Source organism: Rhinopithecus roxellana, chromosome 7 (genome assembly GCF_007565055.1).
Source record: "Rhinopithecus roxellana isolate Shanxi Qingling chromosome 7, ASM756505v1, whole genome shotgun sequence".
Lineage (NCBI taxonomy): Eukaryota > Metazoa > Chordata > Mammalia > Primates > Cercopithecidae > Rhinopithecus > Rhinopithecus roxellana.
This window is the reverse complement of record NC_044555.1, coordinates 22,302,302-22,326,881: the sequence shown is the minus strand read 5'-3', so window position 1 is coordinate 22,326,881 and position 24,580 is coordinate 22,302,302. Positions and strand designations below refer to the sequence as shown.

At 37.9% G+C, this 24,580-nt stretch overlaps 1 protein-coding gene across 3 annotated transcripts in view; it reads right to left on the bottom strand.

Moving 5' to 3' along the window:
• CLCN5 (chloride voltage-gated channel 5) overlaps positions 1-24,580 on the bottom strand; it is a 173,936-nt gene that overhangs the window by 27,758 nt on the left and 121,598 nt on the right. For 2 of the 3 annotated variants that reach the window (XM_030934234.1, XM_030934235.1), the window contains exons 4-5: positions 23,766-23,912; positions 2,103-2,254 (exon numbers count right to left, since the gene is read on the bottom strand). In XM_030934234.1, coding sequence (XP_030790094.1) covers positions 2,103-2,254; positions 23,766-23,912 — 299 coding nt within the window. Of the gene's footprint in view, positions 1-2,102; positions 2,255-23,733; positions 23,913-24,580 lie in introns of those variants that run through there. The other variant, XM_030934236.1, reaches the window with a different exon arrangement.

Genomic DNA, 24,580 nt, shown 5'->3' with positions numbered 1-24,580 from the left:
AATAATAAACAAACACAGGCTTATTTGAGTGATAAAAGTACAAACTGAGGCTTAATACCTGGGGGCTGTGGTTCAGGTCAGGCAAATTCCCAGACTTAATCCCACAAACCTCTAATTGTACAGTGGTCACAGATACTAAGTGATAGATAGCAACAATGTATCTCTTTTCATTTTCAAAAACCTGCTGGTAACATCAAGGCTATCAGGAGGTGCAGAAAGTTTTATCTTGTAAGTCCTAGACTTGACAATTTAACCCTTCAGAGCCTACATTTTAAAAATCAACATTCTGACAGTTTTGTCACTGGTACCTCCCCTTTCTCTGTACCTCTATTTCTTATCTTTGAAATAGCAACTTAGTTACCCCACCTTATCTACGGTAACGTCACAAACAATCAATTATTCTGAAAATTTCAAAAGCATTTTTTAAAATGTGACTCTAAGTTTCCAGTTTCAGTACTGAAAAGAACAGTTACATTTTTCCCTGTGACACTGTTTCCCTTCTGATAATGAACAGTTAATGCAAAAAAAAAAAAAAAAAAAAAGCCCCCTTGGGCTATTTGATAAACACAATTTAACTGGTTTTGGATTTCTAATTGGCATCATTTGCCTCAGATGCAACCATTAATACAAAAGGAAGTGTACACTTGTCATATCACAGGTGACTCTCATAATCTGGATAATATGTTGAATATGCGACTGATGACAAACTGGTAAATTACAGATGGCAGAAATTCTAAAGCCTGCCTGATGAATTGATACATAACAATAAAAAGAATATGCGTATATGTTCCCAAATGGCAGAAATCTTATGAAAAACATGAAATGCTTTATAGTGATCAACTTTTCGAGTTGTGGCAAGAAAACTCAGTGGGATCACCAAATATCCAAGGATTAAGAAGGAATTTCTCAAAACCTGTACTTGGGACAACCTGACTCCTGGGTTGAGGTGGTCATGAGAAAACCAGTCAGGAGCTGGAAAGGCTTAAGAATGAAAGGCAATCTCCATCTGACTACTCAAGACATTTGCTTGGTTCTAGGAGGAGGAAATCATGAACTTGGGAGAGAATGGGGCAGCTTAAAAAATCACATTTCAAATCTGGAGTCCAAGCAGAAATAGTAAGAAAGAAAAAAAATAATAATATCTATTGTGGGTTGAAGAAGTGACTCACCAGAGAACCACCTACTGAGAATCTCTGGGGTTGGACACCTATTTTTTTTAATAAGCTCTCCATGTGGCCCTTCTACAAACCAGAAATTGTGATTCCCTAATTTAAATGATACACAGCAACAAGTTAAAGGCAAATGACCTTGCCAGGTCTCTCTGAGAAGTTTTCACGGTACTTCAAAAAGAGAGAAGTGGGGAAATCCTCTTGCTAAATTCAAAAGAACCTGTGCCATAGCCATAAGTACCATCTATTACCTATCACATTAAGTTAATGTCCCCAATTTGAATTTAACTGGTCTTGTGGTTTTGTTGGAGTTGAAAGCATAAGTTTACTTTGGTTTTATGGTTGCACAAGAGCAATAATCACAAGGAGTTTACTTTGTAAACTCAGTAAACACTAGGGCTCTGAGATTTTTTTCTTTTATTCCTTTAACAGAAAACCATTTACTTTTCTTTGTTATGAATATCCTGCATTAAGGAAAAAACTATAAAAGAGAAATGAGATGGGAAAGGAAGATCTTTGACATTTATTTTGCCACCTTCCTCCAAGTTTGTTTTCACCTCTCTTCAGAGGCATCTATATCCCTTTTTGCTGTAAGGATCCTTTTCGACTATTTACTATAGGAAGATAAATCATTAAATACAATTTTTAAAATTTAGGATAAAAATTACGTGCAAGCACCAACATGGCACATGTATACATATGTAACAAACCTGCACGTCGTGCACATGTACCCTAGAACCTAAAGTGTAATTCAAAATATTATGTGCAAGATGTCTTTAAAAACAAATTTAAAAATGAAACCCTATATTGCCAACAGAAACCAGATTCAGTCACATCCAGGGTTGAAGAAAGGAAAGAATAGAAAGAATATGTATCTTCAATTTCTTCCCCTGTATTTCCTAACACTTACCCAAGTGTCATCTTTTGTCTTACCTCTCGGTGCCTATCCCGGTCTCGAGACTTCTCTCTCACCCAGTCAATTGTATTGAAATCATCATAGGTCCCTACACCAGGGATTGGCTCCTCCAAGAAGTCCATGATCCTATTTGAATAACCTATTCCTCCACCATTGTATGACTTGTCCTCTGTATTGAACAAGAAACAGACATTAGTACTTCAGAAACTCTTAACATTTTTAACACGTTCTTTTTGGTTCCAAAAGGCAGGCCCTTAAACTATCAGATGACTACAGTTGGGGTTGATAAAGGAATACAGTCACCTGGTAGGAACATCCATTACATTCAGAGGTTTCTGTGGTGTAGGCACAAAATGATGAGTGGCTAAAGGCAGTGTGAATGGAAAGCGACAGATGAGAGTGACAGTACAAAGAGAGAAACAACAGGAGTTGATGTGCAATGGGAAAGGATTTATGAAACAAAAGACAAAAAGGAGGTTGGAGCAGCTTAGGTATTTCAGTTTGTGGAAGGGAAAGAAAAGGGTCAAAGGCACTTACAGCCATATCACATCAAGAACCATTTTACGGCCGGGCGCGGTGGCTCAAGCCTGTAATCCCAGCACTTTGGGAGGCCGAGACGGGCGGATCATGAGGTCAGGAGATCGAGACCATCCTGGCTAATACGGTGAAACCCCGTCTCTACTAAAAAATACAAAAAAAAAAAACTAGCCGGGCGACGAGGCGGGCGCCTGTAGTCCCAGCTACTCGGGAGGCTGAGACAGGAGAATGGCGTGAACCCGGGAGGCGGAGCTTGCAGTGAGCTGAGAGCCGGCCACTGCACTCCAGCCTGGGCGGCAGAGCAAGACTCCGTCTCAAAAAAAAAAAAAAAAAAAAAAAAAGAACCATTTTACATTTATAAGGCAATAATTCAATCCTATGAAGTGGTTTTTGCCTGACTGGGGACTCCAAATAAAGCATGTGGGCCTCTTCACAAGTTCGCTGGAATGTACAAATTTCCCTTCAATAGGTATAAGACTTGATCTCTGACGTAACAGGCTTGTAGGAGCTCTAAGTATGCAGCACAGTCTAAGATTTAAAGAACAGTGCATGATTCAGTGATGAAATGTCCCTCTCTGATCCTTCAACTGGAAGAAACATATCCACCTGCCCACCCACCATAGTCCCTTATCTACTTTGCTTTGGGTACTTTCATTACAATTACTTTTGCATATGCTTTATCTTCCTTTCTAGACTAGAAGCTCTTTGCTGGTAGCCCGATATCTGATTCATCGTTCCCTTCTCTACGGTGTCTAGCACATATCCAAGAATCAGTAAATATCAACTGAACCAAAATTTGTTTGATGAACGGTGGGAATGGGGGAGAAAGTTTTAAACTCACAAGCTATACTCACACAAGGCTTAAACTTGACAAAATATTTCAGCAACATCATCTGATGGAATAAGATTTTGCTATTAAACACAAAATACAAAACAGTACTGAGGAATCTATGCAAATGCACACTGGGGAAAAGTGCAGAGTAATGTCATCATTTAATTCACCCAGCCAAAGCTCACATTTGCAGCACCAACCTTGGCAGGGACAAGGCTTCCTCCAGACTGTTTGGTAATGAATACCTCTGCAGAGGAGGCCCAAGTGGGCCTAAACTGACTCCCTCTCCTCCCATCTGCATCCCCATCTTCACTGTAAACTCCAAACAGACAACTTTAGCACTCTTATGGGGAAAGTTTGAAGGAACACCCCAAGCTGTACTTACAATTGGTTGACCAATTGTAAGTCTTTTGAATACTTAAGTCAGCACGCCTTTCACAGGCAAGGTGCATATTTGAAAGAAAAAACTCTGCAGAGTCCAAATCATCTGTAGGGTGGGGGTGGGGTGGGGGTGGAGTAGAAAAGGTGAGCAAGTTAATCTTAAAACCACAAACCAAAGTCCTTTCCATATCTTCATTCGTACCTGACTGTAAAATGGATGGCTGCTGAATCACTAGCCCAGCATTTCCTATCATGTCAGTGTCATACCGATAAAGATGAAAGCTGGTGTGTTGCTTGAGAGCTTAGAGGGAAAAAGCCAGCTAGGAAATGAGTGCAGAAAAAGGATAAAGTATGTGTGTGTGGAGGTGGGGGAGGGCAAGCTGTTTCAATTCTCAAGTCCCATGCTGACATGAACACAGGACACCAAACAACCAGATATTTACTTTTTAAGGCAGGTTAATGCTCCAGTTGAATTTGCTCTGGTTTAAGAGTTTTCCTTTCAGAAGGGGAAAAACAGGATTTTGTGAAACTGATTTTAAAAATCATCTGATAGCTATCTAATGTTACGCTATCTATCAAATAAGGCCCCCACCTTTAAGGATATTAAGGCAAAATGAAGATCTGCAACAGCTTCTAGCAGGAAAGAAAGAATCCTATTACATCACTAGGTAACATGAGCACCGCATCCTCCTCCTTTGTAGTCCGGTTTCCTTAGAAACGCAATTGTCAGGCCCCTCTCAAAGAGCAGGCAGTGATTAGAATCCTACAACAGACTGTGTGCGATTCTCCAGACCCCCTGCTCCCGGGGGGGGGGGGGGGCATGCTTCAGTCCTTGGTCGGGCTCAAGTCTGCTTACCTTCAATCACAGTTTTCTTTTTTTCTGCCTCAAGGAAGAAATAACCTTGGCAGCCCGCATTTGGTCATTTAGGTTGGGGAGCTTTTACAAAAGAAGCCCCAGTCTGAAGTGCTTTAGAAGGGCACTTGCTGCATTCTCTGCCTTTCACAGCAACAAACACCACCTAAAGAACTACCAGTGTTCCCTGGCGGTCAGAATGTGATGTCACTGCTGGAGTCACGTGACCAGACCTTTGGACCAGCCTGGGAGAAAGGAAGACTTTTAACCGGGCACAGAAGCCTTAAAGATGTAGTCTCATCTAAACAAATGCCATCAAACTGGTGGCAGTCGGGTCAGCTCAGGAAACCTGGGTCCAGACAAGTCTTAATCTTCATTTAGCAGAAAGTCCAAGAAGAAAAAGTAGAAATACCCAAAAGAATTTAGAGTTACAGGGGTCCTAAGTATAAAAGGGAAAAAGCAAATATAAAAAAGGCTTTTTAAAAAATACACTGGATAGCAACGTGGGTAAAGTCTCACAAACCTAATGCTGAGTGAAAGATACCAGACACAAAAATGCACGTAACATTCATTACGATTCTATGCCTCTAAGTTCAAAAACAGGCAAGCAAGTTATATCATTTTAGAATACAAATGCAAGTGATTACATTTCAAAGAGAAGCAAGGAAATGGCAAAAGTAAAGACAGAAGCTATCCAGAGTAGAGGACTGCCGTGTGGGAGGGGCACATGGCAAGGGCAGGGTTTCTGTAATGCTGGTCATTTTTCTTGATCTGGGAGGTGGTTTATCTGAGCGTTCACTTAATAATTATTCTTTAAACTGTACACGTTTTATGCTTCATGTACAAGTCATGATTAAAGAAAAATGTGAAAAACTGAACTTCATGTGAACTTACTATACAAGGTCGGTTCTTTAACAGCACCTCACCACTTTGAAAACCCAGAGTATAGTCAAGAAAATGAGTTGTTTCTGAGTAGTAATGCTCTACCCAGAAAGCAATGACAACTCTGATACTCATTAATCCAACCTGGATGAAAGTAGCTATTTCAGCCTGACAATAAATTCACTATGATGTTTCCATGGTTTTAAAGGGTTGTGAAGGCTATTTTAAAGCAGGTCTTAATTAATTGCACAATAAGGCCAGTTCGGTAAAGAAGAATAAAACTGCTATCTCCCAAATCCCTAAATTGGGAGGATTCCCTAAGGGAACGTGAAAGACAGCCACTGTTAAACATTAACCCAGTCACAGTGTGCTGTAATAATTGGACCCTATGTGTAGAGCTTTGAAATGGTATTACTCGCATCAATTCTTAAGGTTCGATATGCCCTGAAATGTTAATACAACAAAACTTTATGAAAGGTGAGGCACTGCATGGGACCTGTATGCTTTCAGTTCATCATTGTTATATTATCTCACCCACTTGATGAACTAATCTAGCATTAATTAAGGAGAAGGATTGAAAATGAAGTGGCAACTGACTGTATTAAGTGGCCATGAGCTACATTGCTGTGAGAAGCAAAAAACCATTTGTGGCCCAACTGTGACTGTCTTATTTGATTAAACTTTTAGAAAAGTATGTCCATCTCACTCAAAGAGGGTAATGTGCCCAACCTCTAAAGCCTCCTTCCAAGTTGCTCATTTGTAAACACAATTTTACCTGTAACAGTATCTGAAGACCACTACAGAATTCACTTGTATTATCTAGTATGATTTACATTATCTGTTAGATTATTTTACACTTTAGCAGCTATAGTATTTAGCAGTCAATTTAGCAAAGGTATTATCTTTTTTGGTACATAAAAATGTATAGTTCTATGGATTGCATGGCTGGTGCCATGTTATTAACTTTTAATGAAAGTTCATGTGTTTCTCAAATGCTTTATCAGCACTTCCAAGGGAGGCACTTTTTTTTATTCCATGTACAGTTACTTCCTTTGAGCACTAGAGGGCTGGTGGTTATGATTCAGTCCTCATACTAAAATAAGATTTAATTATAATTTAGATTAAGAAATAAGGCACCAGTATCAGAGTTTGACACACTTTATTTCTTTTATTCTTTTCTACCCTCCATGCTTTCTCTGGCAAACTTGCCATCTTTAGTGTGTGTTCATTATAGAGACTGCTCAGTGTAGGTCAATTGATATTATTGTGAAAATCAGATAAAGAAATTCTTACCAATTTTTAATGCGTCCTATGATAAAAACGCAATAATAGAATATTTTGAGATAAGCAGAATACTTTCTGAAACATTGATCTGACCAGACTATTTCCCAATTTTTACAATGCCAGTGGCCCCTGCGCAATATTTTGAAAACTTTTAGCACATGAAGAGCTCTAAATGGTTAACTGGCACAAGTGCGGGCTCTGAATTTAAAAATATTCATCCTACTTTTTAGAATAGGAAAAACAATATATTTTAAAATGTATAATAATGATGATGATGACAGCCATTGCTACAATTTAGGTTTCATCAATGAAAAAGTTTTAACTTGTTCACACACTTTCGTCAAGATATCTATAGCTGACTTGATGACAAACAGCTTAAGTCGTTGGTCATATTCCACATCTAGCTGGTTTCTTTTCTTAGCATTTTTAAAACTTAGTAGAAAAAAATAAATTTTTAAAATTTAACTGTCAAGAATGGCAGCAGAAATGATCTACCCATCAACTAATGATGCGCAAAGTAACGAAATGCAAAAGGTTTTTCAAAAAACAAGGCATTAAGAGCTAAGCTTCTGGCATGTAAATATGCTGCCAAGGAAGGCAGAGTAAAATTAAACAATGAGCCTACATATCAGGTTGGGGTACTTATGTGAGTCTAGATTTTTGTCTCTACAAGAAAAAAAAAGTAAAACTTATCTCAAATTTTGAAGGCATAGTAAATGTTATATATAAAATAACTTAATGTTCTAACAGAAAAATTATTCAAGTTAAAGTACAATTAGATCTCAACTTGAATGACAGAACAAAAAGCCCCCAAAAGGCTAATTTGCATTGCCTGAGTCCAGGAAAAACGTACAGTAAACCAGTCAGAGAAAAAAGTCAACATTGAAACAGCTTTCCCGTAGGGTTATACTCAGGTCTAAAGATTTAACAACAGGTCTTTAGAAACACACTGCTTGAATGAGCAGGCATATAAATTAATGTATTTAACTCGGTTCCCATTATGGAAACCACTTTCTAATTTTTTTTTTCTAAAAATCACATGATGCTTTAAACTGGAAAACCCCTTAAAATACAAGAAAAAAAATCTGTTGAGAATAGTTTATTTAAATCCCTAACCAATATGCCATTAGAAATTTACCTAGGGGGCTGAACAGTAACTGATTAAGTGAACTAGTTAAACACTAATAAAAACACAAGGGGAAAAAGGATAGGAAGAAATCTCATGCACAGACCTTGAAGTACTGCTTTAGTAATATTACAGCTGCATGAGGGCTCACTAATTGGCAGCAGCCTAAGGAAATAAATAAGCACTCAAAGAAATGGGGCAGGGCTATTGGTATATATCACAGGACTTGAAAATAATCCCGTTAAAAAATGTATTTCAGTTTTACAGGGATATATTGTATTTTTGCAAGGCTGGAACCACATGTATAAAAAATTCAACATTATGCCTAACACACATCAGCAGATATTCATCCTGTGGTCATTTAAACTTTACTTGCATTCAACAGCAACTACTAAGAGCCTATTATATGTCACTTCTTACTTCCATACCTGCACCCTGCTTCGCTTCTTGTACTGGTTCATCCATTCTAGATCTCCCAGTAAGTCACATAAACTCTTTCACATCCCATTTCACCTATTTGTCTGATAGTACATTATAGCAGAAGACCTGATAATTAATCAACATTTGTAGGAACTTTCTATCTAGCAACTTGTGCCTTCATTTTGCTTCTATTTTGTTTTCCCACTTAACTAAGTCCAGGGTCAAAAAGCAAATGTTGTTGGAGTAGCCCTCCTATCTAAGTACTGGATAGTATCTATCCAGGACCACATTATGCTTTAGTATACTCTTAGTCGACCCCTGGGACACTTATTCAGGGCAGCTATTCTGTTGGTATGCATCTATATGCCATACCAGTTTGCTAAATACTGAAATACTTCAGTAGCTACAGATAAATAACCACTTTTTTCCTGAGGACTCTCCTCCCCCACCTCACCCTACCCTAGAAAGTCCTGAACTTCCCCATGATCCAGCAAATGGAATACCAGGAGGCTCCAGGACACTGCCCCAGTGCTATGTCTGACAGCCAATCTGATTGGGCAGTGCCCGTGTTGTTTTGAATCTCATCCTTGCACTCATTTCATTTAGTGATCCACTGCTTTGGTTCCTGTTTACAGCAGGTTAAAACTTGAAGGTATCTACCATGCAGGAAGGACAACAAAGAAGAAACTCTATCCCGACTCTGCTGAGAGCTAGACAATAAAAGGGGTGGTGAAGGATGTGGGAAATGGAACTGCAAGAACCCCAACAAATCTATTATATCGAAATGAAGTTTGAGAGTTATGAGAAAAATACAGGAAGGTTGGGCATGGCAGAAAGGCATAGGGAAAGCTGTGGAGACAAGCATGAATTCAGATTCTAACACCTCCTTCTGACTCTTTATTCCCAGTGGATACAGCTCCATCTTCACTGGGTTGTAGATATTTGCTTGAGGTGTATCTCTTGTAGCCCTCTTATTCCCAGCATATGCTCAAATCTGGAAGTTCCTGACTCAACTCACTTTCATAGCCAGTGGAACCAGGGTGCTAATTGACAGAGTTATCAAAGTAACCAAAACAGCATGAGGACTTTGGCTTGGTATCTGCAGGCTCCCACTGGACTAAGATGCCACAGAAAGCAATGTAGCAATGAAGTAAAGGGGCTAGATTTGACAAAGTTGGTGAGAGGGCTCTCCACAAAAAGTAAACAGTGCCCTACTCTCTTACTTATTCTTCATTCCTTCCTTCTCAATTGTACACATTTATGGGATTGTCAAGAGAATGGGGAATGTCATGGGTAGGGAGACACTGCCCTAAAATGCATATCACATACCACAGTGCTGGGAAATCCTTTGGGTAGCATGATCCTGCCTAATAACTTCTAATTATTGTTTTAGAAGCAGCAATTCTCCAGTTCTGTCCTAAGTCTACATTGGTTTCTATTAATTTCCAAAAGGAAACTGGGCACACGAGACTAGCAATTATTCTTTAGTGGGGGTGGGGGGCGTGGAATTTCAAGAGAGAAAAATACCAATCGTGAGATTCTCCTTGGATTCATAGGAATTGTGTGATGTCATGGACAGAAAAATAAGTTTCAAAAAAGCATATATATATCTCATGTGGGAATTACCCTTAAAGACACAGTTGCACGCGTGCACACCAGTGTATGTGTGTTATTCATTGCAGCACTGTTTGTAGTAGCAAAAACCCAGAAACAATAAAATTATCTAGTAATAGGGAAACGGTGCAAGGAAAGAAGTAGACTGATGTGTAGTGAAATAGAAATATATTCCAGACATATTATGTGAAAAAAGCAAGTCACGAAATAAGCAGAATATGTCTTTTTTTTTTTATTTTTTTAAATGTGTGTCTGTATATGTGACTGGATAGAGAAAGAACTGGAAGGATCATACTGAATTCTTTTCGGTGGTTGTCTCTGGAGTGGGAAGAACAGGGGAGACTTTCACATTTTAAAAACCTGTGTATTGTTTGAATCTTTTATAGTGAGACATATTTATGAGTTATATAAGTGATTTTGAAAAGAAAAAATACTAGCAATGCAACTGGAAGAGTAGAGACAGGACATTGCAAGGAGCGGACCTACGTTCTGGAAGGCAGATTACTGGGATACTTGTGGACAAAGCAGGTGATAGTTTCTGGTGAACACCAAGAGGGAAAGCCCTGAGAGGAAGGTGGCTTATTCAGTTTTTAAACAAGAACAAAGTGTGATTAGATCTATTATCCTGCAGTGAGAAGATGTGGATTCCAATCCTAGCTCCATAACTCACTAGTTGTGTCACCTTGGGCAACTGCCTTACTCTCTGTGAGTTTACAGGTTTGCCATCTGTAACATGAAGGGATATTAGCAAGTATAATGTTGAGGTCCCTTCCAAATTCATACTCTATCATTTAAGAGTTGATTTTTTGTTTGGTCACTCATATATTGGATTGAATGACTTCTGAGAGGCCCTTATCTTTAAGGAATTCCAAATGATATTTTGATTGCATAGCTAACTGAGAATGCTCTACTGGCAAGATCATAAAATGGTGCTATCAATCATTAGAAAAGAAAGGTAAGACTCAGCTCATCAGCGAGGTATAGGACTATCTAGTATCTCACTGAGACCCAACATTTCTGGCATATAGTTAACTACACAGAGCTATACCCATATGGCTACAGTATCTCTGGATTACCTGGTAGCCCCAGATCTTAGAAACATACGGCGCATACCCCCTGAGGCATTACAGCAACCCCTTCCTCTACCATGTGTCATAAATTGGAACAAAGTGGAGCCAAAAAATATATTTCCTTCAAGAAGGGACCAAAGTGGTTTTATCAAATGAAAATGGGGAACCTCTGGATTCAGCTCCTGCAAGCAAAGAGCTTAGAAGTTATTACTCTCATCCTTATAACAACAAAAGGTTGGATAAACCAAAAAAAAAATCAATGATCTTTCTTGGACCCATTGGAGAACTGAGGTTGCAGAGGAAACTGCCACCCCAAAATCTGAAGAGACAAGCTTATTCAAAGAAACACAGCTGAGATCTGCTTACCTGGAGTAGAAATGGCTGGAGCTGGTAGAAACACAAATGGCAACTTGAACAAGCTGCTGAAGGCTGAGTGTGGACTAGTGTGAGTACAAAAAACTCCTGGGGACCACAGTCTCAGGGGAGCTCCTACACCAAAGCTCTACCTCCAGGAACCCCACCAAGTTCTCACAGTGAAGTTCTAAGAATCCCTCCTGGCTCTGACAAGGGGAGGGAAAGAGATATCATTGTGAAATTTGCCAGAGATTTCTCCGTAACAAAGGCCTCGGGAAAATACTTTGCCTGAGCCTTATCCTGGTTGGGAGAAGGACATTCCTCCCACTCCCACCCCCTCTAGCCTTCTTATCTCACCTAAAGCAGGGGAATATACTCAACAGGGTGCAGGGCTTCAAGTAAACACATTGGGAATGTTGCAGTCAAAGAAGAGAGTAGAGGGCAGGGAGGACAAAAAACTATACTACTGGAGAAAAATGTATGAAGGTCATAGCCATAAAACACAGTTCCATCAAACAGTGATGTTTAATCAGAGCATTATAAAATTACCATCCCCCCCATACTTCACCACCACTTCAGCAGGGCTCGAGTATAATAACAGTGGATCACAGTTGAAAGAGCTGCAAGACACAGACTCTCTAGAGGAGTTGTCCTCAGGGAAACTCACAATCAAGAGGAGAGACAAAAACAAGGACACTAGAGGAATCTGAAGCCTCTGGCGCCTAGTTACGCCAAACATGAAATACAGCCCAAGTCCTAGCCAGTTTGCTGTAAATCCTAACACAATGGAATTGAACTATTAATAGAAGCCAATAACAGAAAAGTAGCTGGAAAATCCTCAAATACCTGAAAATTAAACAACACATTTCCAAATAACCTGTAAGTCAAAAAATTCTCAAGACAAATTTTAAAATATTTTGAAATAAATGAAAATATATATGAGACGTAACATTGAGGGATGCAGCAAAAGCAGTGCTTAGAGGGAAATTCATAGGATTAAATGTATATATTAGAAAAGAAGATCTAAAATCAATAAACTAAGCTTTCATCTTAGGGAACTAGGAGAAGAAGAGAACAATATAAGCCTAAAGCAAACCAAAGACAATAAGAAATTTAGAACAGAAATCAATAAAGTTGAAAAAATAGAGAAAAATCAACAAAAGCAGGTTCTTTGGAAGGATCAACAAAATTGATAGACTACTATCCAAGCTAACCAAGAAAAAAAAAAGAGTGGAGACACAAATTTCCATATCAGAAATGAAGAAGAGGTCATGACTCCTGATCTCTCAGACATTAAAAGGATAATAAAGAAATATTATGAACACAAATTTACTAACAGGTGAAATGGACCAACTACTTGAAAGACACAAACTACCAAAACTTACACAGGAGAAACAGAAAATCTGAATAGCCCCATATCTATTATTATCATCTTTTTCACGGATTAACTGAATATAATTGACATTTATCAACTTCTTCATCCAACAACAGCAGAATACACAGTCTTCTCAAGTTTACACATATTTTCTAAGATAGATCACATCCTGGCCCACAAAACACACTTAAAAAAAATTAAAAGATTAGAAATCATACAAAGTTTGCTCTCTTACCAAACTGGAATTAAACTGGAGATAAATAACAAAGAGAGCTAGAAATCCCAAAATACACAAAGCTTAAACAACCCACTTCTATTTTTTCTCCACCTCTATGAAGGTATAACTGACAAACAGCAACTGTATAAATAGTTAAGGTGTACATGTTTTTATATATATATACATTGTAATTATTAAATCAAACTAAATAACACATTCATTATCTCACATGCTTATTTTTTGTGGTAAGAACATTTAAAATATATTCGCTTAGCAATTTTCAGGCATACAATACCTTATTATTAACTATCATCATTGTGCTGTAAAATAGACCTGCAGAACTTAAATGTATTCACTATTATTATTTTTGAATCAAAAATTAATAACCTTGCCAAAAAGAAAGCACCAGGCCCACATGGTTTCACTGGTAAGTTCTACCAAACATTTAAGGATAAAATGATACCAATTTTCCCCAATCTCTTCTAGAAAATAGTAGCAGAGAGAACACTTCATAAGTTACTCTATGAGGCCAACATTAAACTATATGAAAACCAAATAGAAACATTACAAGAAAGGAAAACTACAGATTAATACCTTTCACAAACACAGATGTAAAAATCCTTTTAAAATATTAGAAAATTGAATTCAACATTGCATAATATCAATTAACTCCAACCAAGTGGAATCCCAACCAAGTGGAATTTATTCCAGGTATGCAAAGCTGGAGCAACATTTCAAAAATCAATGTAATCTACCATAACAATGGGTTAAAGAAGAAAAGTCATATATCAATCGACAACAAAAAAGCATTTGACATAATTCATAATTCAACATCCATTCATGATTAACTCTCAGCAAAGTAGGAATAAAGTATAATTTCCTCAACTTAATAAAGAACATCTACCCAAAAAAACCCTACAGCTAATATCACACTTAATAGTGAAAAACTAGACTCTTTTCCCCTAAAAGCAGGAAGAAGGCAAGGATGTCTTCTCTTACCATTCATTTATTCAACACCTTAGCTAGTAAAGTAAGACAATAAAAGGTAATAAAAATTATACAGGTTAGAAAGAGAGAAATAAAACTGTCTTTATTTGCAGATGACATAACTGTCTATGCAGAAAATCCCAAAGAATCCTAAAGAAATCCTGAAGGGGAAAAAACCCAACTTATTAGAACTAATAAAGACAACATAGTTACTTGGGAGGATGAGGCAGGAGAATGGCATGAACCCGGGAGGTGGAGCTTGTAGTGAGCTGAGATCGCGCCACTGCACTACAGACTGGGCACAGAGTGAGACTCCGTCTCAAAGAAAAAAAAAGAAAAAAAAAAAAAAAACACAACATAGTAAGACTGCAGGATATAAACTCAATATACAAAAGTCAATTGCTTTCCTTATACCAGTAATGAACTAGAATTGCACATTTTAAAAAGCAATACTATTTACAATAGCCCCCCCCCTCCAAATTAAATACTTAGAGGTCAAAATCTAAGAAAATATACACAAGATCTATATGCAGAAAACTACAAAATACTGATTAAATAAATTAAAGATCTGAATAAATAGTCTATGTTCATGGGATGTAAAACTCAGTATTATCGAGATTTCAATTCTTCCCAGTTTGATCTATATATTCAACACAATCCCAACAGAAACCCAAGCAAGTCATTTTGCAGCTACAATAAACTGATTCTAAAGCTTCTGTGGAAAAGCAAAACATCTAGAATATCCAACACAATGCTGAAGCTGAACAGGTGGAAAGCTCACACTACCTCATTTCAAGATTTACCATAAAGCCATAGTAATCAGGACAGTATGGTATTGCCAAAAGAAAAGATGCACAGATGAAGAGAACAGAATAGAGAGCCCCAAAATAGACCCACACAAATACAGTCAACTAACCTTTAAAGAAGGTGCAAAGGCAAATCAGTGGAGAAAGGACAGTGTTTTTAACAACCAGTGCTGCAATGACTAGGCATAAGTATGTTAAAAAGATAATCTAAACAAAGACTTTCCTCCTTTTATAAAAATTAACACAAAATGTACCATTGACCTAAATGTAAAATGCAAAACTATAAAACTTCTGGAAGATAACACAGGAGAAAATCTACATGATTTTGGATTCAGTGATGACTTTTTATATACAATACAAATAGCATGATCCAGGAAAGAAAAAAATTAATAAGTTAGACTTCATTAAAATCGAAAATTTCTGGTTTGCAAAAGCTACTGTAAAGAGAATAAAAAGATGAGCCACGGCCAGGCGGAGTGGCTCACACCTGTAATCTCAGCACTTTGGAAGGTTGAGGCGGGCAGGTCACGAGGTCAGGAGATCGAGACCATCCTGGCTAACATGGTGAAACCCCATCTCTACTAAAATACAAAAAATTAACCAGGCATAGTGGCAGGCGCCTGTAGTTCCAGCTACTTGGGAGGCTGAGGCAGGAGAATGGCGTGAACCCAGGAAGCAGAGCCTGCAGTGAGCCGAGCAAGATCGCACCACTGCGCTCCCACCTGGGCGACAGAGCGAGACTCCGTCTCAAAAAAAAAAAAAAAAGCCAAGAAGACAAGCCACAGACTAGGATAAGACATTTACAAAACATATATCTGATAAAGGACTGGTATCCAAAATACAAATAACTCAAACTCTAAAAAAAAAATCCCAAATTAAAAATGGGCAAAAAACCCAAACCTCACCAAAGAAAGATGTACATATGGCAAACAGCATGTGAAAAGATGCTCAACATCATTTGTCATTAGAGAAACGCAAATTAAAGCAATGAGATATCACCACTACATACCTATTAGAATGGCTAAAATCCAAAACACTGACAATACCAAGGATTCAAACTAACAGGAACTCTCATTCATAGCTGGTAGGAATGCAAAATGGTATAGCCACTTTGGCACTTTGGCAGACACTTTGGTGGCACTTTTTTTTATGAAACAAAACAAAACATAGTCTTACCATATGATCCAACAATCGCACCCCCAAATACTTACTTACTTGATTTGAAAATTTATATCCACATAAAAACCTGCACACAGATGTTTGCAGCAACTTCATTCATAATTGCCCCCAACAGTAAGCAACCAAGATGTCCTTCAGTAGGTGAATGGATAAACGAACAGTAGTATATACAGACAATGGAATACTATTCAGCAATAAGAAGGAATGAGCAATAAATCCACACAAAGACATGGATGAATCTTAAATGCATATTGGTAAGTGAAAGAAGCTAGTCTAAAAAGGTTATATTCTGTATGATTCATTTTACATGATATTATGGGAAAGGCAAATTTATGGAGACAAGAAACAGGTCAGTGGTTGCCACGGACTCAAGAGAAGAAGGGATTGAATAGGTAATAAACAGGGGACTTGTTAAGGCAGTGAAACTATTCTACATGATACTGTAATAGTAGATACACTATATATTTATCAAAACTTATAGAACTTCACAGCAGAAAGAAAGAATGAACCTAATGTATGCAAATAAAAAAAATCATTTAGGAGATTGAAGATCCCAGGATAGAATGCAGCATGTGAGAAAAGAATTTAATTGCATCACAAATTTATAAAACAGCCTCAATGAAAGGGATAAAGGGGAAAAATGTTGATCCAGGTAACTGTGAAAATGAATAAAATTTGTAACACTAAAGCAAAAGGAATGATGCATAAACACTGCACTCTTGATAAAGTTGTTTCTTATGGAGGGTATGGGTTAACAATTCTGAAACCACTATACAGGTACAGTCATGCATTACTTAATGATGGGGATACATTCTGAGAAATGTGTTGTTAGGTAATTTCATCATCGTGCAAACATCATAGAGTGTACTTACATAAACCTAGATGGTCTAGCCTACTATACACCCAGACTGTATGGTATAGCCTATTGCTCCTAGGCTACAAACCTGTATAGCATGTTACTGTACTGAATACTGTAGTCAACTGTAACATAATGGTATGTCTAAACATAGAAAAAGTACAGTAAAAATTTGGTACTATTTATACCACAAACTATTAAAATGTGGTATCATATATGCAGTCTGTAGTTGACCAAAATGTCATTATGCAGCATATGACTATATACCAGAAGTAAACAGTTAAGTAACAGATGGTGAGTGGTAGGAACCAGGTTTTTCACTGTTTGGAGGTTATAGACAAGCAAAGGGAGGAGGCTAGAGTGATCCATGTGGTAATAGATTAGAATTAGAGACATGAGTATGATCTCATGTTTAGTTTACTGCAGATACAGGTGGTTACATATAGATATATTCATAGATATGTGTGTATGTGTGTGTTTATATGTATGGGTCAGTATACACATATTTCCTTACTGCATTGGCTAACAGGGCCTAGAAGCAACAAATGCATCAGCAGAAAGGAGCATACCTAGTATCCGTATCATGGTTTCTAATACCATTCTCCAATAAAAGGAACCAGGGTTCCTTGGAGAAATGGCTGATTCTAGCACTGGGGGAGGAAATATATAATATGAGCCTAGAGCACGCTGTAATGCCAAAAAATAAGGATATGCTCAAAAAAGACCCCACAATGATAGGAGTTTGTCAAAGGGAAATGGAGCCAATTGAAAGAGCTCCCCATAGTCAAAGTTGGAACAATTTGAGCAACAAAACGTAGTAATGGATTATAACTCAAAGGACAAGATAAATAAGTCCATACTGATATAAATGATTTAATAGATAAATAAATGGGAGAGAAAAGACAAATCTCCCATGTAAAACAATTCCAAATAATTTCTGTAGATATTTCACCCTCATGGAGGTGAAACCTAACTTCCTAGTCCTATGTGTGATCTAAACCAGGGGGTCCCCAACCCCAGGGCCATGGACTGATACCAGTCTGTGGCCTGCTAGGAACCAGTCCGCATAGCAGGAGGTGAGCAGAGGGCGAGCAAGCATTACTGCCTGAGCTCCACCTCCTGTCAGATCAGTGGCGGCATTACATTCTCAGAGGAGCACGAACCCTATTTGTGAACTGCGCATGCGAGGGATCTAGGTTGTGCACTCCTTATGAGAATCTAACTAATGCCTGATGATCTGAGGTGGAACAGTTTCATCTCAAAATCATCCTCACCCCCCACCACTGGTTTCGTTGAAAATGAAGTTGTCTTCCATGAAACTGGTCCCTGTCCCTGGTGACAAAAATGTTGGGGACCGCTGGTCTACACAGTGACTTCCTTCCAAAGAGTACACAGTATGGAAAGGGGAAAAAATAGCTTTACAGTGGATAAACCTGGCAAACATTACACCTCAGCCAGGTGATCAAGGTCAATATCAACAGTGATAAGTCATATTGATGGTATGTGCTCCTTAATAAGACATAATGAGAAAGACACTTCACCTCTGTGGCCTTCCTCTCCAAAATTCTATTGTAATCATGAGAAAAACATCAGATAAATCCCAGTTGAGAGACATTCTACAAAATACCTGACCGGTACTCTTCAAAACTGTTAAGGTAATCAAAAACAAGGAAAGTCTGAGAAACTGTCACAGCCAAGAGGAACCCTTAGCTCCTTAGAGACATGATGAATATGTAATATAGTATCCTGGATGAGACATTTAGGTAAAAACTAAGTAAATCTGAAGAAATTATGCACTTTAGCTAATAAAAAAAAAAGTAAGTGGGGGAAAAATTAGAGGATATCAATTCTAAAATTTGGCCGTTTTCCTAATTAAGTAACCTAAATGAACCCTTTAAAGCCTGTGGACATCATCATAGGTTTCATTTTAAAGATTCAGCATATTAAACTGATGTGGTTTATAGACTTGCAGAGCTTTCCATATGGGCCACTTTTTTTTTAAGTTCAAAAGGCAGTATTAATGTTTGCCATTCTTCCAGGCTAAGTGTTTAGGGAAGTTCAAGTGTTATTAAGAATGATAAATTTCATAATACCTTTTCTTTTCGTTCCCACACAATCCACACAGTTGCTCTAGTCAGACAGCTTGAGGGAAGCCTAACTGAAGTGATGATAGTATATTTCTCCATGAGCTGGAACCCAAGATATTTTACTTTGTTTTCAGTTTCTCTCTGGAGGAAAACTACGACATATTTTTATAGTGTGGCAAAACAGATAGAAATGTTTCGCAATTTACTTTGTAAATTTCAAGTACCCTCGGGTTTTTTATTCTATCATATTTCAGTATTAAGATTTTTTTTCCTCTCCTGGATTTTGGTAGGTTATGTTGAAATTCAGCAGGCGGTATGGGGGAATACAGTCTACGCAATAATATGCTTAGGCTTTGAAGTCATCCCTGACTCTTTTCTATTTTATTTCCCATATCTAATTGGTCCTATCAGTTCCCCCTCTGAAATTTGTCCAGAACTTATTTCTTCCTCTACATTCCTGCTGTCTTCATTCAGGCCTTTTGATCTTTTGCCTAGATTATAAAAAAACAAGTTTCACTCACTGGTCTTCCCGTCTCCAACCTACACTACTCAAGCCACCCTCCACATTGCCAAAAATTTTCTAAAACTCAAATGTGATCATATCATTCCTCTCCTTTTAAGTTATTTGATGGTGCTTTGGTTACAAATGAGGTCAAAAAGTGTACGCAATCTGGACCCCACCTAGATTTCTAACTAGATCTCCTCCTACCCTAGCCCCTGCAGTCTTCCTTCTTGCTCCAACTGCCACCATCCTTCCCACCCCAGGGGCCTTAGACCTCAAATATGCAGACTCTGTTTCTTGAATATAAAAGGCTCTCTCATGCTGCTGGACCTTTACCTGTGTTACTCTCCTTGCCAGGAATGTCTCCTCATTCAACAGTTAGGGAGTAGCAAGGCACACTAGGTAGAAAGACAGGGAGGTGAGGAAAAAAAGGGAATCGAAGAGCATTACTAAAACAGCACAGTGCTAGGCTCATATCTGGGTGTTCCATAAGTATCAAATGAATAAGTGAATGAATGAATGAATGCACTGCTGACCATAAGGTGCAGGCTGCAGAGGCAGGGAAGTGAGAACAGATGGACTATGAGAACAGTCCTCCGTGTTTTTCTGTTACTCAAACTCTTTTTCTATTCCCTCCACCTTCTTTCAGATCTCCATGTTTGTTTCTTCTAATTTACAGACTACTATAATACTACCTCAGATGCATTTAACCATGCTATGCATAATTTATTTATTCATTCCTCATAAATCAAGCCCTCTAGCCATCTGGAAAACAAGAACCACTTTTATTGCCTTTCAAGCCCCTTCTCGCTAATCTTTTTAGTGCGTGCTATTGTGCCTGGTACAAAATGTAGTATTTTATGCAGTTTCACCTCTGAATATCAAGGACATTGTGACCTTTTTGTTGTTGTTGTCTTTATTAGGAAATCCCATGTGAAAACATTAAATAAAGTAAGAGCAATTAGAAAGCAAAGCAAGAAAGTTATATCACTACAGAGCGGGCTGTAAGTGGGCTGCTTTTCATGTGTGTTTCATGAAAAGCAGCCTCATTATTTTACGGTTAGACCTTGTAAACTAGAAGCAGTAGTTCTCCTGTAAAGTCTAATGAAAAGTGATGAAGGACTATTCATGTGAAAACACATTCTACAGTCATAGGTAATGTCAAAATCTCATTCTGCTTCAGTTTTCTAGTCTATGAAATGAGAATAATACACAGTCACTTGCCCCAATCATCTACTGAGAGCAACATGAACACACAAAGTACTTTGCAGTTATAGATGATGGATACCATTTTCTATTAGAAGTAACAATGATTAGCCACTCTGGTTTAACCAGAAGGCTTTAAGTAGAGGTAGCCAATGTAAGCTTATGAATCCCCCTAACTGACCACTTCACTAAAGTCGGTGATTGGTATAACTGACTCAGGATGGTTATGACCACATAAGCGGAAGCAATATGCTAACACAGTTCTCTTTTGTAGAAGTAGGCAGATGACCACTAAATACTATACCATCAGTACCTTTCCTTTATGAACTTTAAATTCAGGGGCCCTCTCCTACTGTCGCTTTCCTGACATATCTTTCCAAGGCAAATTCCTTGTTATTCTTTTTAACCGGTGGCTTTTATACTGGTATGTTCACTCCAAATTAGCACCTCCTCAGAGAAACCTTCCCTGACCTTCCTAACTAAAGTGTTATTCCCCAGTTATAATCTATTGCTATTCAGTTTATTTCCATCCTAGTACTCATCATGATGGGTAATTAACTAAGTAACCTTTTTACTCGTTTACTGCCCTCCCCACCTAGATCTAAGTTCTAGGTCAATATTTGTCTTAATCCCACCACTGTATCCCCAGTGCCTAGAATAGTGCCTGGTTCACAGCAGGTGCTCTAAAACTATTTGTTGAATGAATTGATGAAGGAGTTTCATCCTTACAGTGACAATAAGGTTAATTCAAACTTATTAGCATGACATTCAAGGCCCTGACTGTAACGTTCTCTGAGCTGGCCACACCATGGTCAAGCCATTGTGACATTCCCCCACCCTTGTGATAACATACTTTGTGATATTCCCCATCCTTGTGAATGTACTTTGTAACACCCTCCCCACCCTTGAGAATGTACTTACTTTGTAACATCCATCCCCTGCCCACAAAAAAATTGCTCCTGACTCCACCGCCTATCCGAAACCTGTAAGAACCAATGATAATCCCACCACCCTTCGCTGACTCCTTTCTCAGACTCAGTCCACTTGTACCCAAGTGAATAAACAGCCTTGTTGCTCACACTAAGCCTGCTCAAGTGGTCTCTTATACGGATGCGTGTAACACCAACTAAGCTATCCGGACTTATATTCTGCATTTTTATACCTCCATATATTCTGCCTGTTGATATCTCTATAAAAGTATACTTTCTGCCTGAAGCGTTCTTCCTACCAAATAACTAATCTTTCAAGACTTCGCTCTAACACACCTTCTCTGTGAAATCTCCAGACCTTCGCAGACACATCCACACATGAAATGCTTATTCTGCTAAATTCCTATAAGAGCTATAGAACTTATAATACAGGGTTTTAGCAATAATAATAAAATAATGATACTGAACATGTTATTGAGTACTTAACTCTGTGCCAGGTATAGTTATAAGCACTATATATGTATTATCTCATTTAATCCTGAAAATAACTCTAAGGGGTAGGAACTATCATAAGTATTTATCTGGCTATTTAGCTAGCTATAATCAACTTCATGAAGGCAGGAATGGTATCTTCAAGCCTTGCTAATTCCCAGAGCTCAGTAAAGTGTCTACAATGTCATATGTACTTAATATGAGTTTGCTAAATAATGAATTTGACAGCAGTTCCTTGTCCTCTGTCTACTTCGACAATGGCAACCCCAGTTAAAGAACCAGACAGAGTTTTAAAGTAACTATACAAATGTAATCTTAAAGTGATACTGTCCTTTCTAAGTACAATAAGGAATTCAGAAGTCATAAAGGAAAGGGGCAATATACATGGCTATATAAACATTTTAAATATCTGTAAATTTAAAAAAAGTTAAAAGAGACAAACTAGAAGTGGATAAAATATATTAAACCTACATCAGACAAAAGAGTAATAATAGTATATGAAGGACTCTGATAAAGAAATAAGAATAATCAGCCCATTAGAAAAATAGGAACATCACACGAACAGGAAACTTCCAGAGAAAGAAATCGAAATGGTGTGTAAACATATAAAAATATGCTCAACCTCATTAAGTAAAAAAATGAAAATTAAAATGCTAAGATCTATTTATCCTATCATATTGTAAAGATGAAAAAAGAATGGTAATGTCAGCACTGGTAACTTTGTGGGGAAATAGGCACTTTCATACACTCATGCGACAAAAATGCTCTCATATGCTTAGAAGAGACAGATACAAGGTTGCTCGCTGCAGCATTGTTTGTAACAGCAAAAGATCAGAAACAACTGAAATGTGCATCAATAGAAGCTTGGTTAAATAAACCATGGCACAAACATACCATGAAACTGTATGCAGCCATTGAAAAGAATATGTAACTAGGTAACCAGATAACCAAGGAGGGGGATTTTAATTTTACAAATGTATTCCAGTTAATAAAAAATCCAGTTATAGAAAGAGGAAAGGATTTCAACATACACTTCATCAGACAGTATATAAGGTGGGCAGATATGCACATGAAATGCTATTCAACATCATTAGCCATTAAGGAAATTAAATTGAGACAATGATGAGATAACACTACATACGTATTATAATAGGATGGCCAAAATACCAAGTGCTGTTAAGGGTGCAGAGCAAGTAGGACTCTCATACATAGCTAGTTCAGATGCAAAATGGTACAGGCACTCTGGAAAATGGTTTGTCAGTTTCTTATAAAGTTAAACATATTTACTGTATGACTAAGTGATCCTACTCCTGGGTATACTACTGAGTAAGAAAAAGAAATGAACAACTTAGATAAATCTCCAAGGCACTAATCTGAGTGAAAGCAGTCTCAAGAAGTGACATACTATGTGATTCCATGTATATGACATCATTGAAAAGGAAAAAACTATAAGGACAGAGAAAAGATCACTGGTACCAGGGGTTAGGGAGGAAGGAGGTCTGACTGCAAAGGAGTGGCAAGAGGGAATTCTCTAGGGAGCTGAACTGTTCTGTATCCTGTCAGTGGTGGTAGTTACAATAATCTAGCCATGTGTTTAAAAACTCACAGGACTATGTGCCAGAAAATAAATGAATTTTATTGTACATAAATTTAAAAAAATTAAGATAAATTATCATCACCAATAATGATACCTCCTACTTCTCGGTCTAAGGGAGGAACATCATCTCTCATGGAGAAATCCATAGCGGTCGCTGGAATGTCCATCAAGTCTTCATCACTGGAGCTGTTCTGGAAGCTACTAAAACTCCCCTGCTGAAAGCCTCTGTTATCCATGGCACCTGTGCAGAAAGAAAAATAGGAGGCTTATAACAATTATCTTCAAGTCCCTTACATGTAATGTTTGCCATCTGAACCATTTTGAAGTATACAATTCAGTAGTATTGAGTACACTTACAATGTGCAACCATCGCCACTATCCATTTCCAGAACTATTTCATCAACCCAAACAGAAACTCTGTACCCAACAAACAGTAACTCCCCATCCCCTAGGCCCTGGTAACCTCTATTATACTTTTTGTCTCTATAGATTTGCTAATTCTGGATATTTCATATAAATGAAATCACACGATATGTGACACTTTGTGTCGGGTTTCTTTCACTTAGCATAATATTTTCAATATCCATCCATGTTACAGCATGTACCAGCACTTCATTAATTTTTATGGCTGAATATTATTTCACTGTATGGATAGACCACATTTTATCTATTCATCAGTTGATGGACATCTGGGTAATCTTCACCTTTTGGGGTGGGACTTAGTCTTATGTCTTCTTTCATGCTATATAAACTAAATATATTCAGTTATCCTCTAGATATAATGTACCTCTAGCATTACCATGTAGTTGATGGCAATTTTTGAGAACCATTCAAATGAGTATAAAACCAAATGAGGGCATGTGTATAAACGTAACGGTAGTTCACAAGTAATCAACTGAAATAAAAACT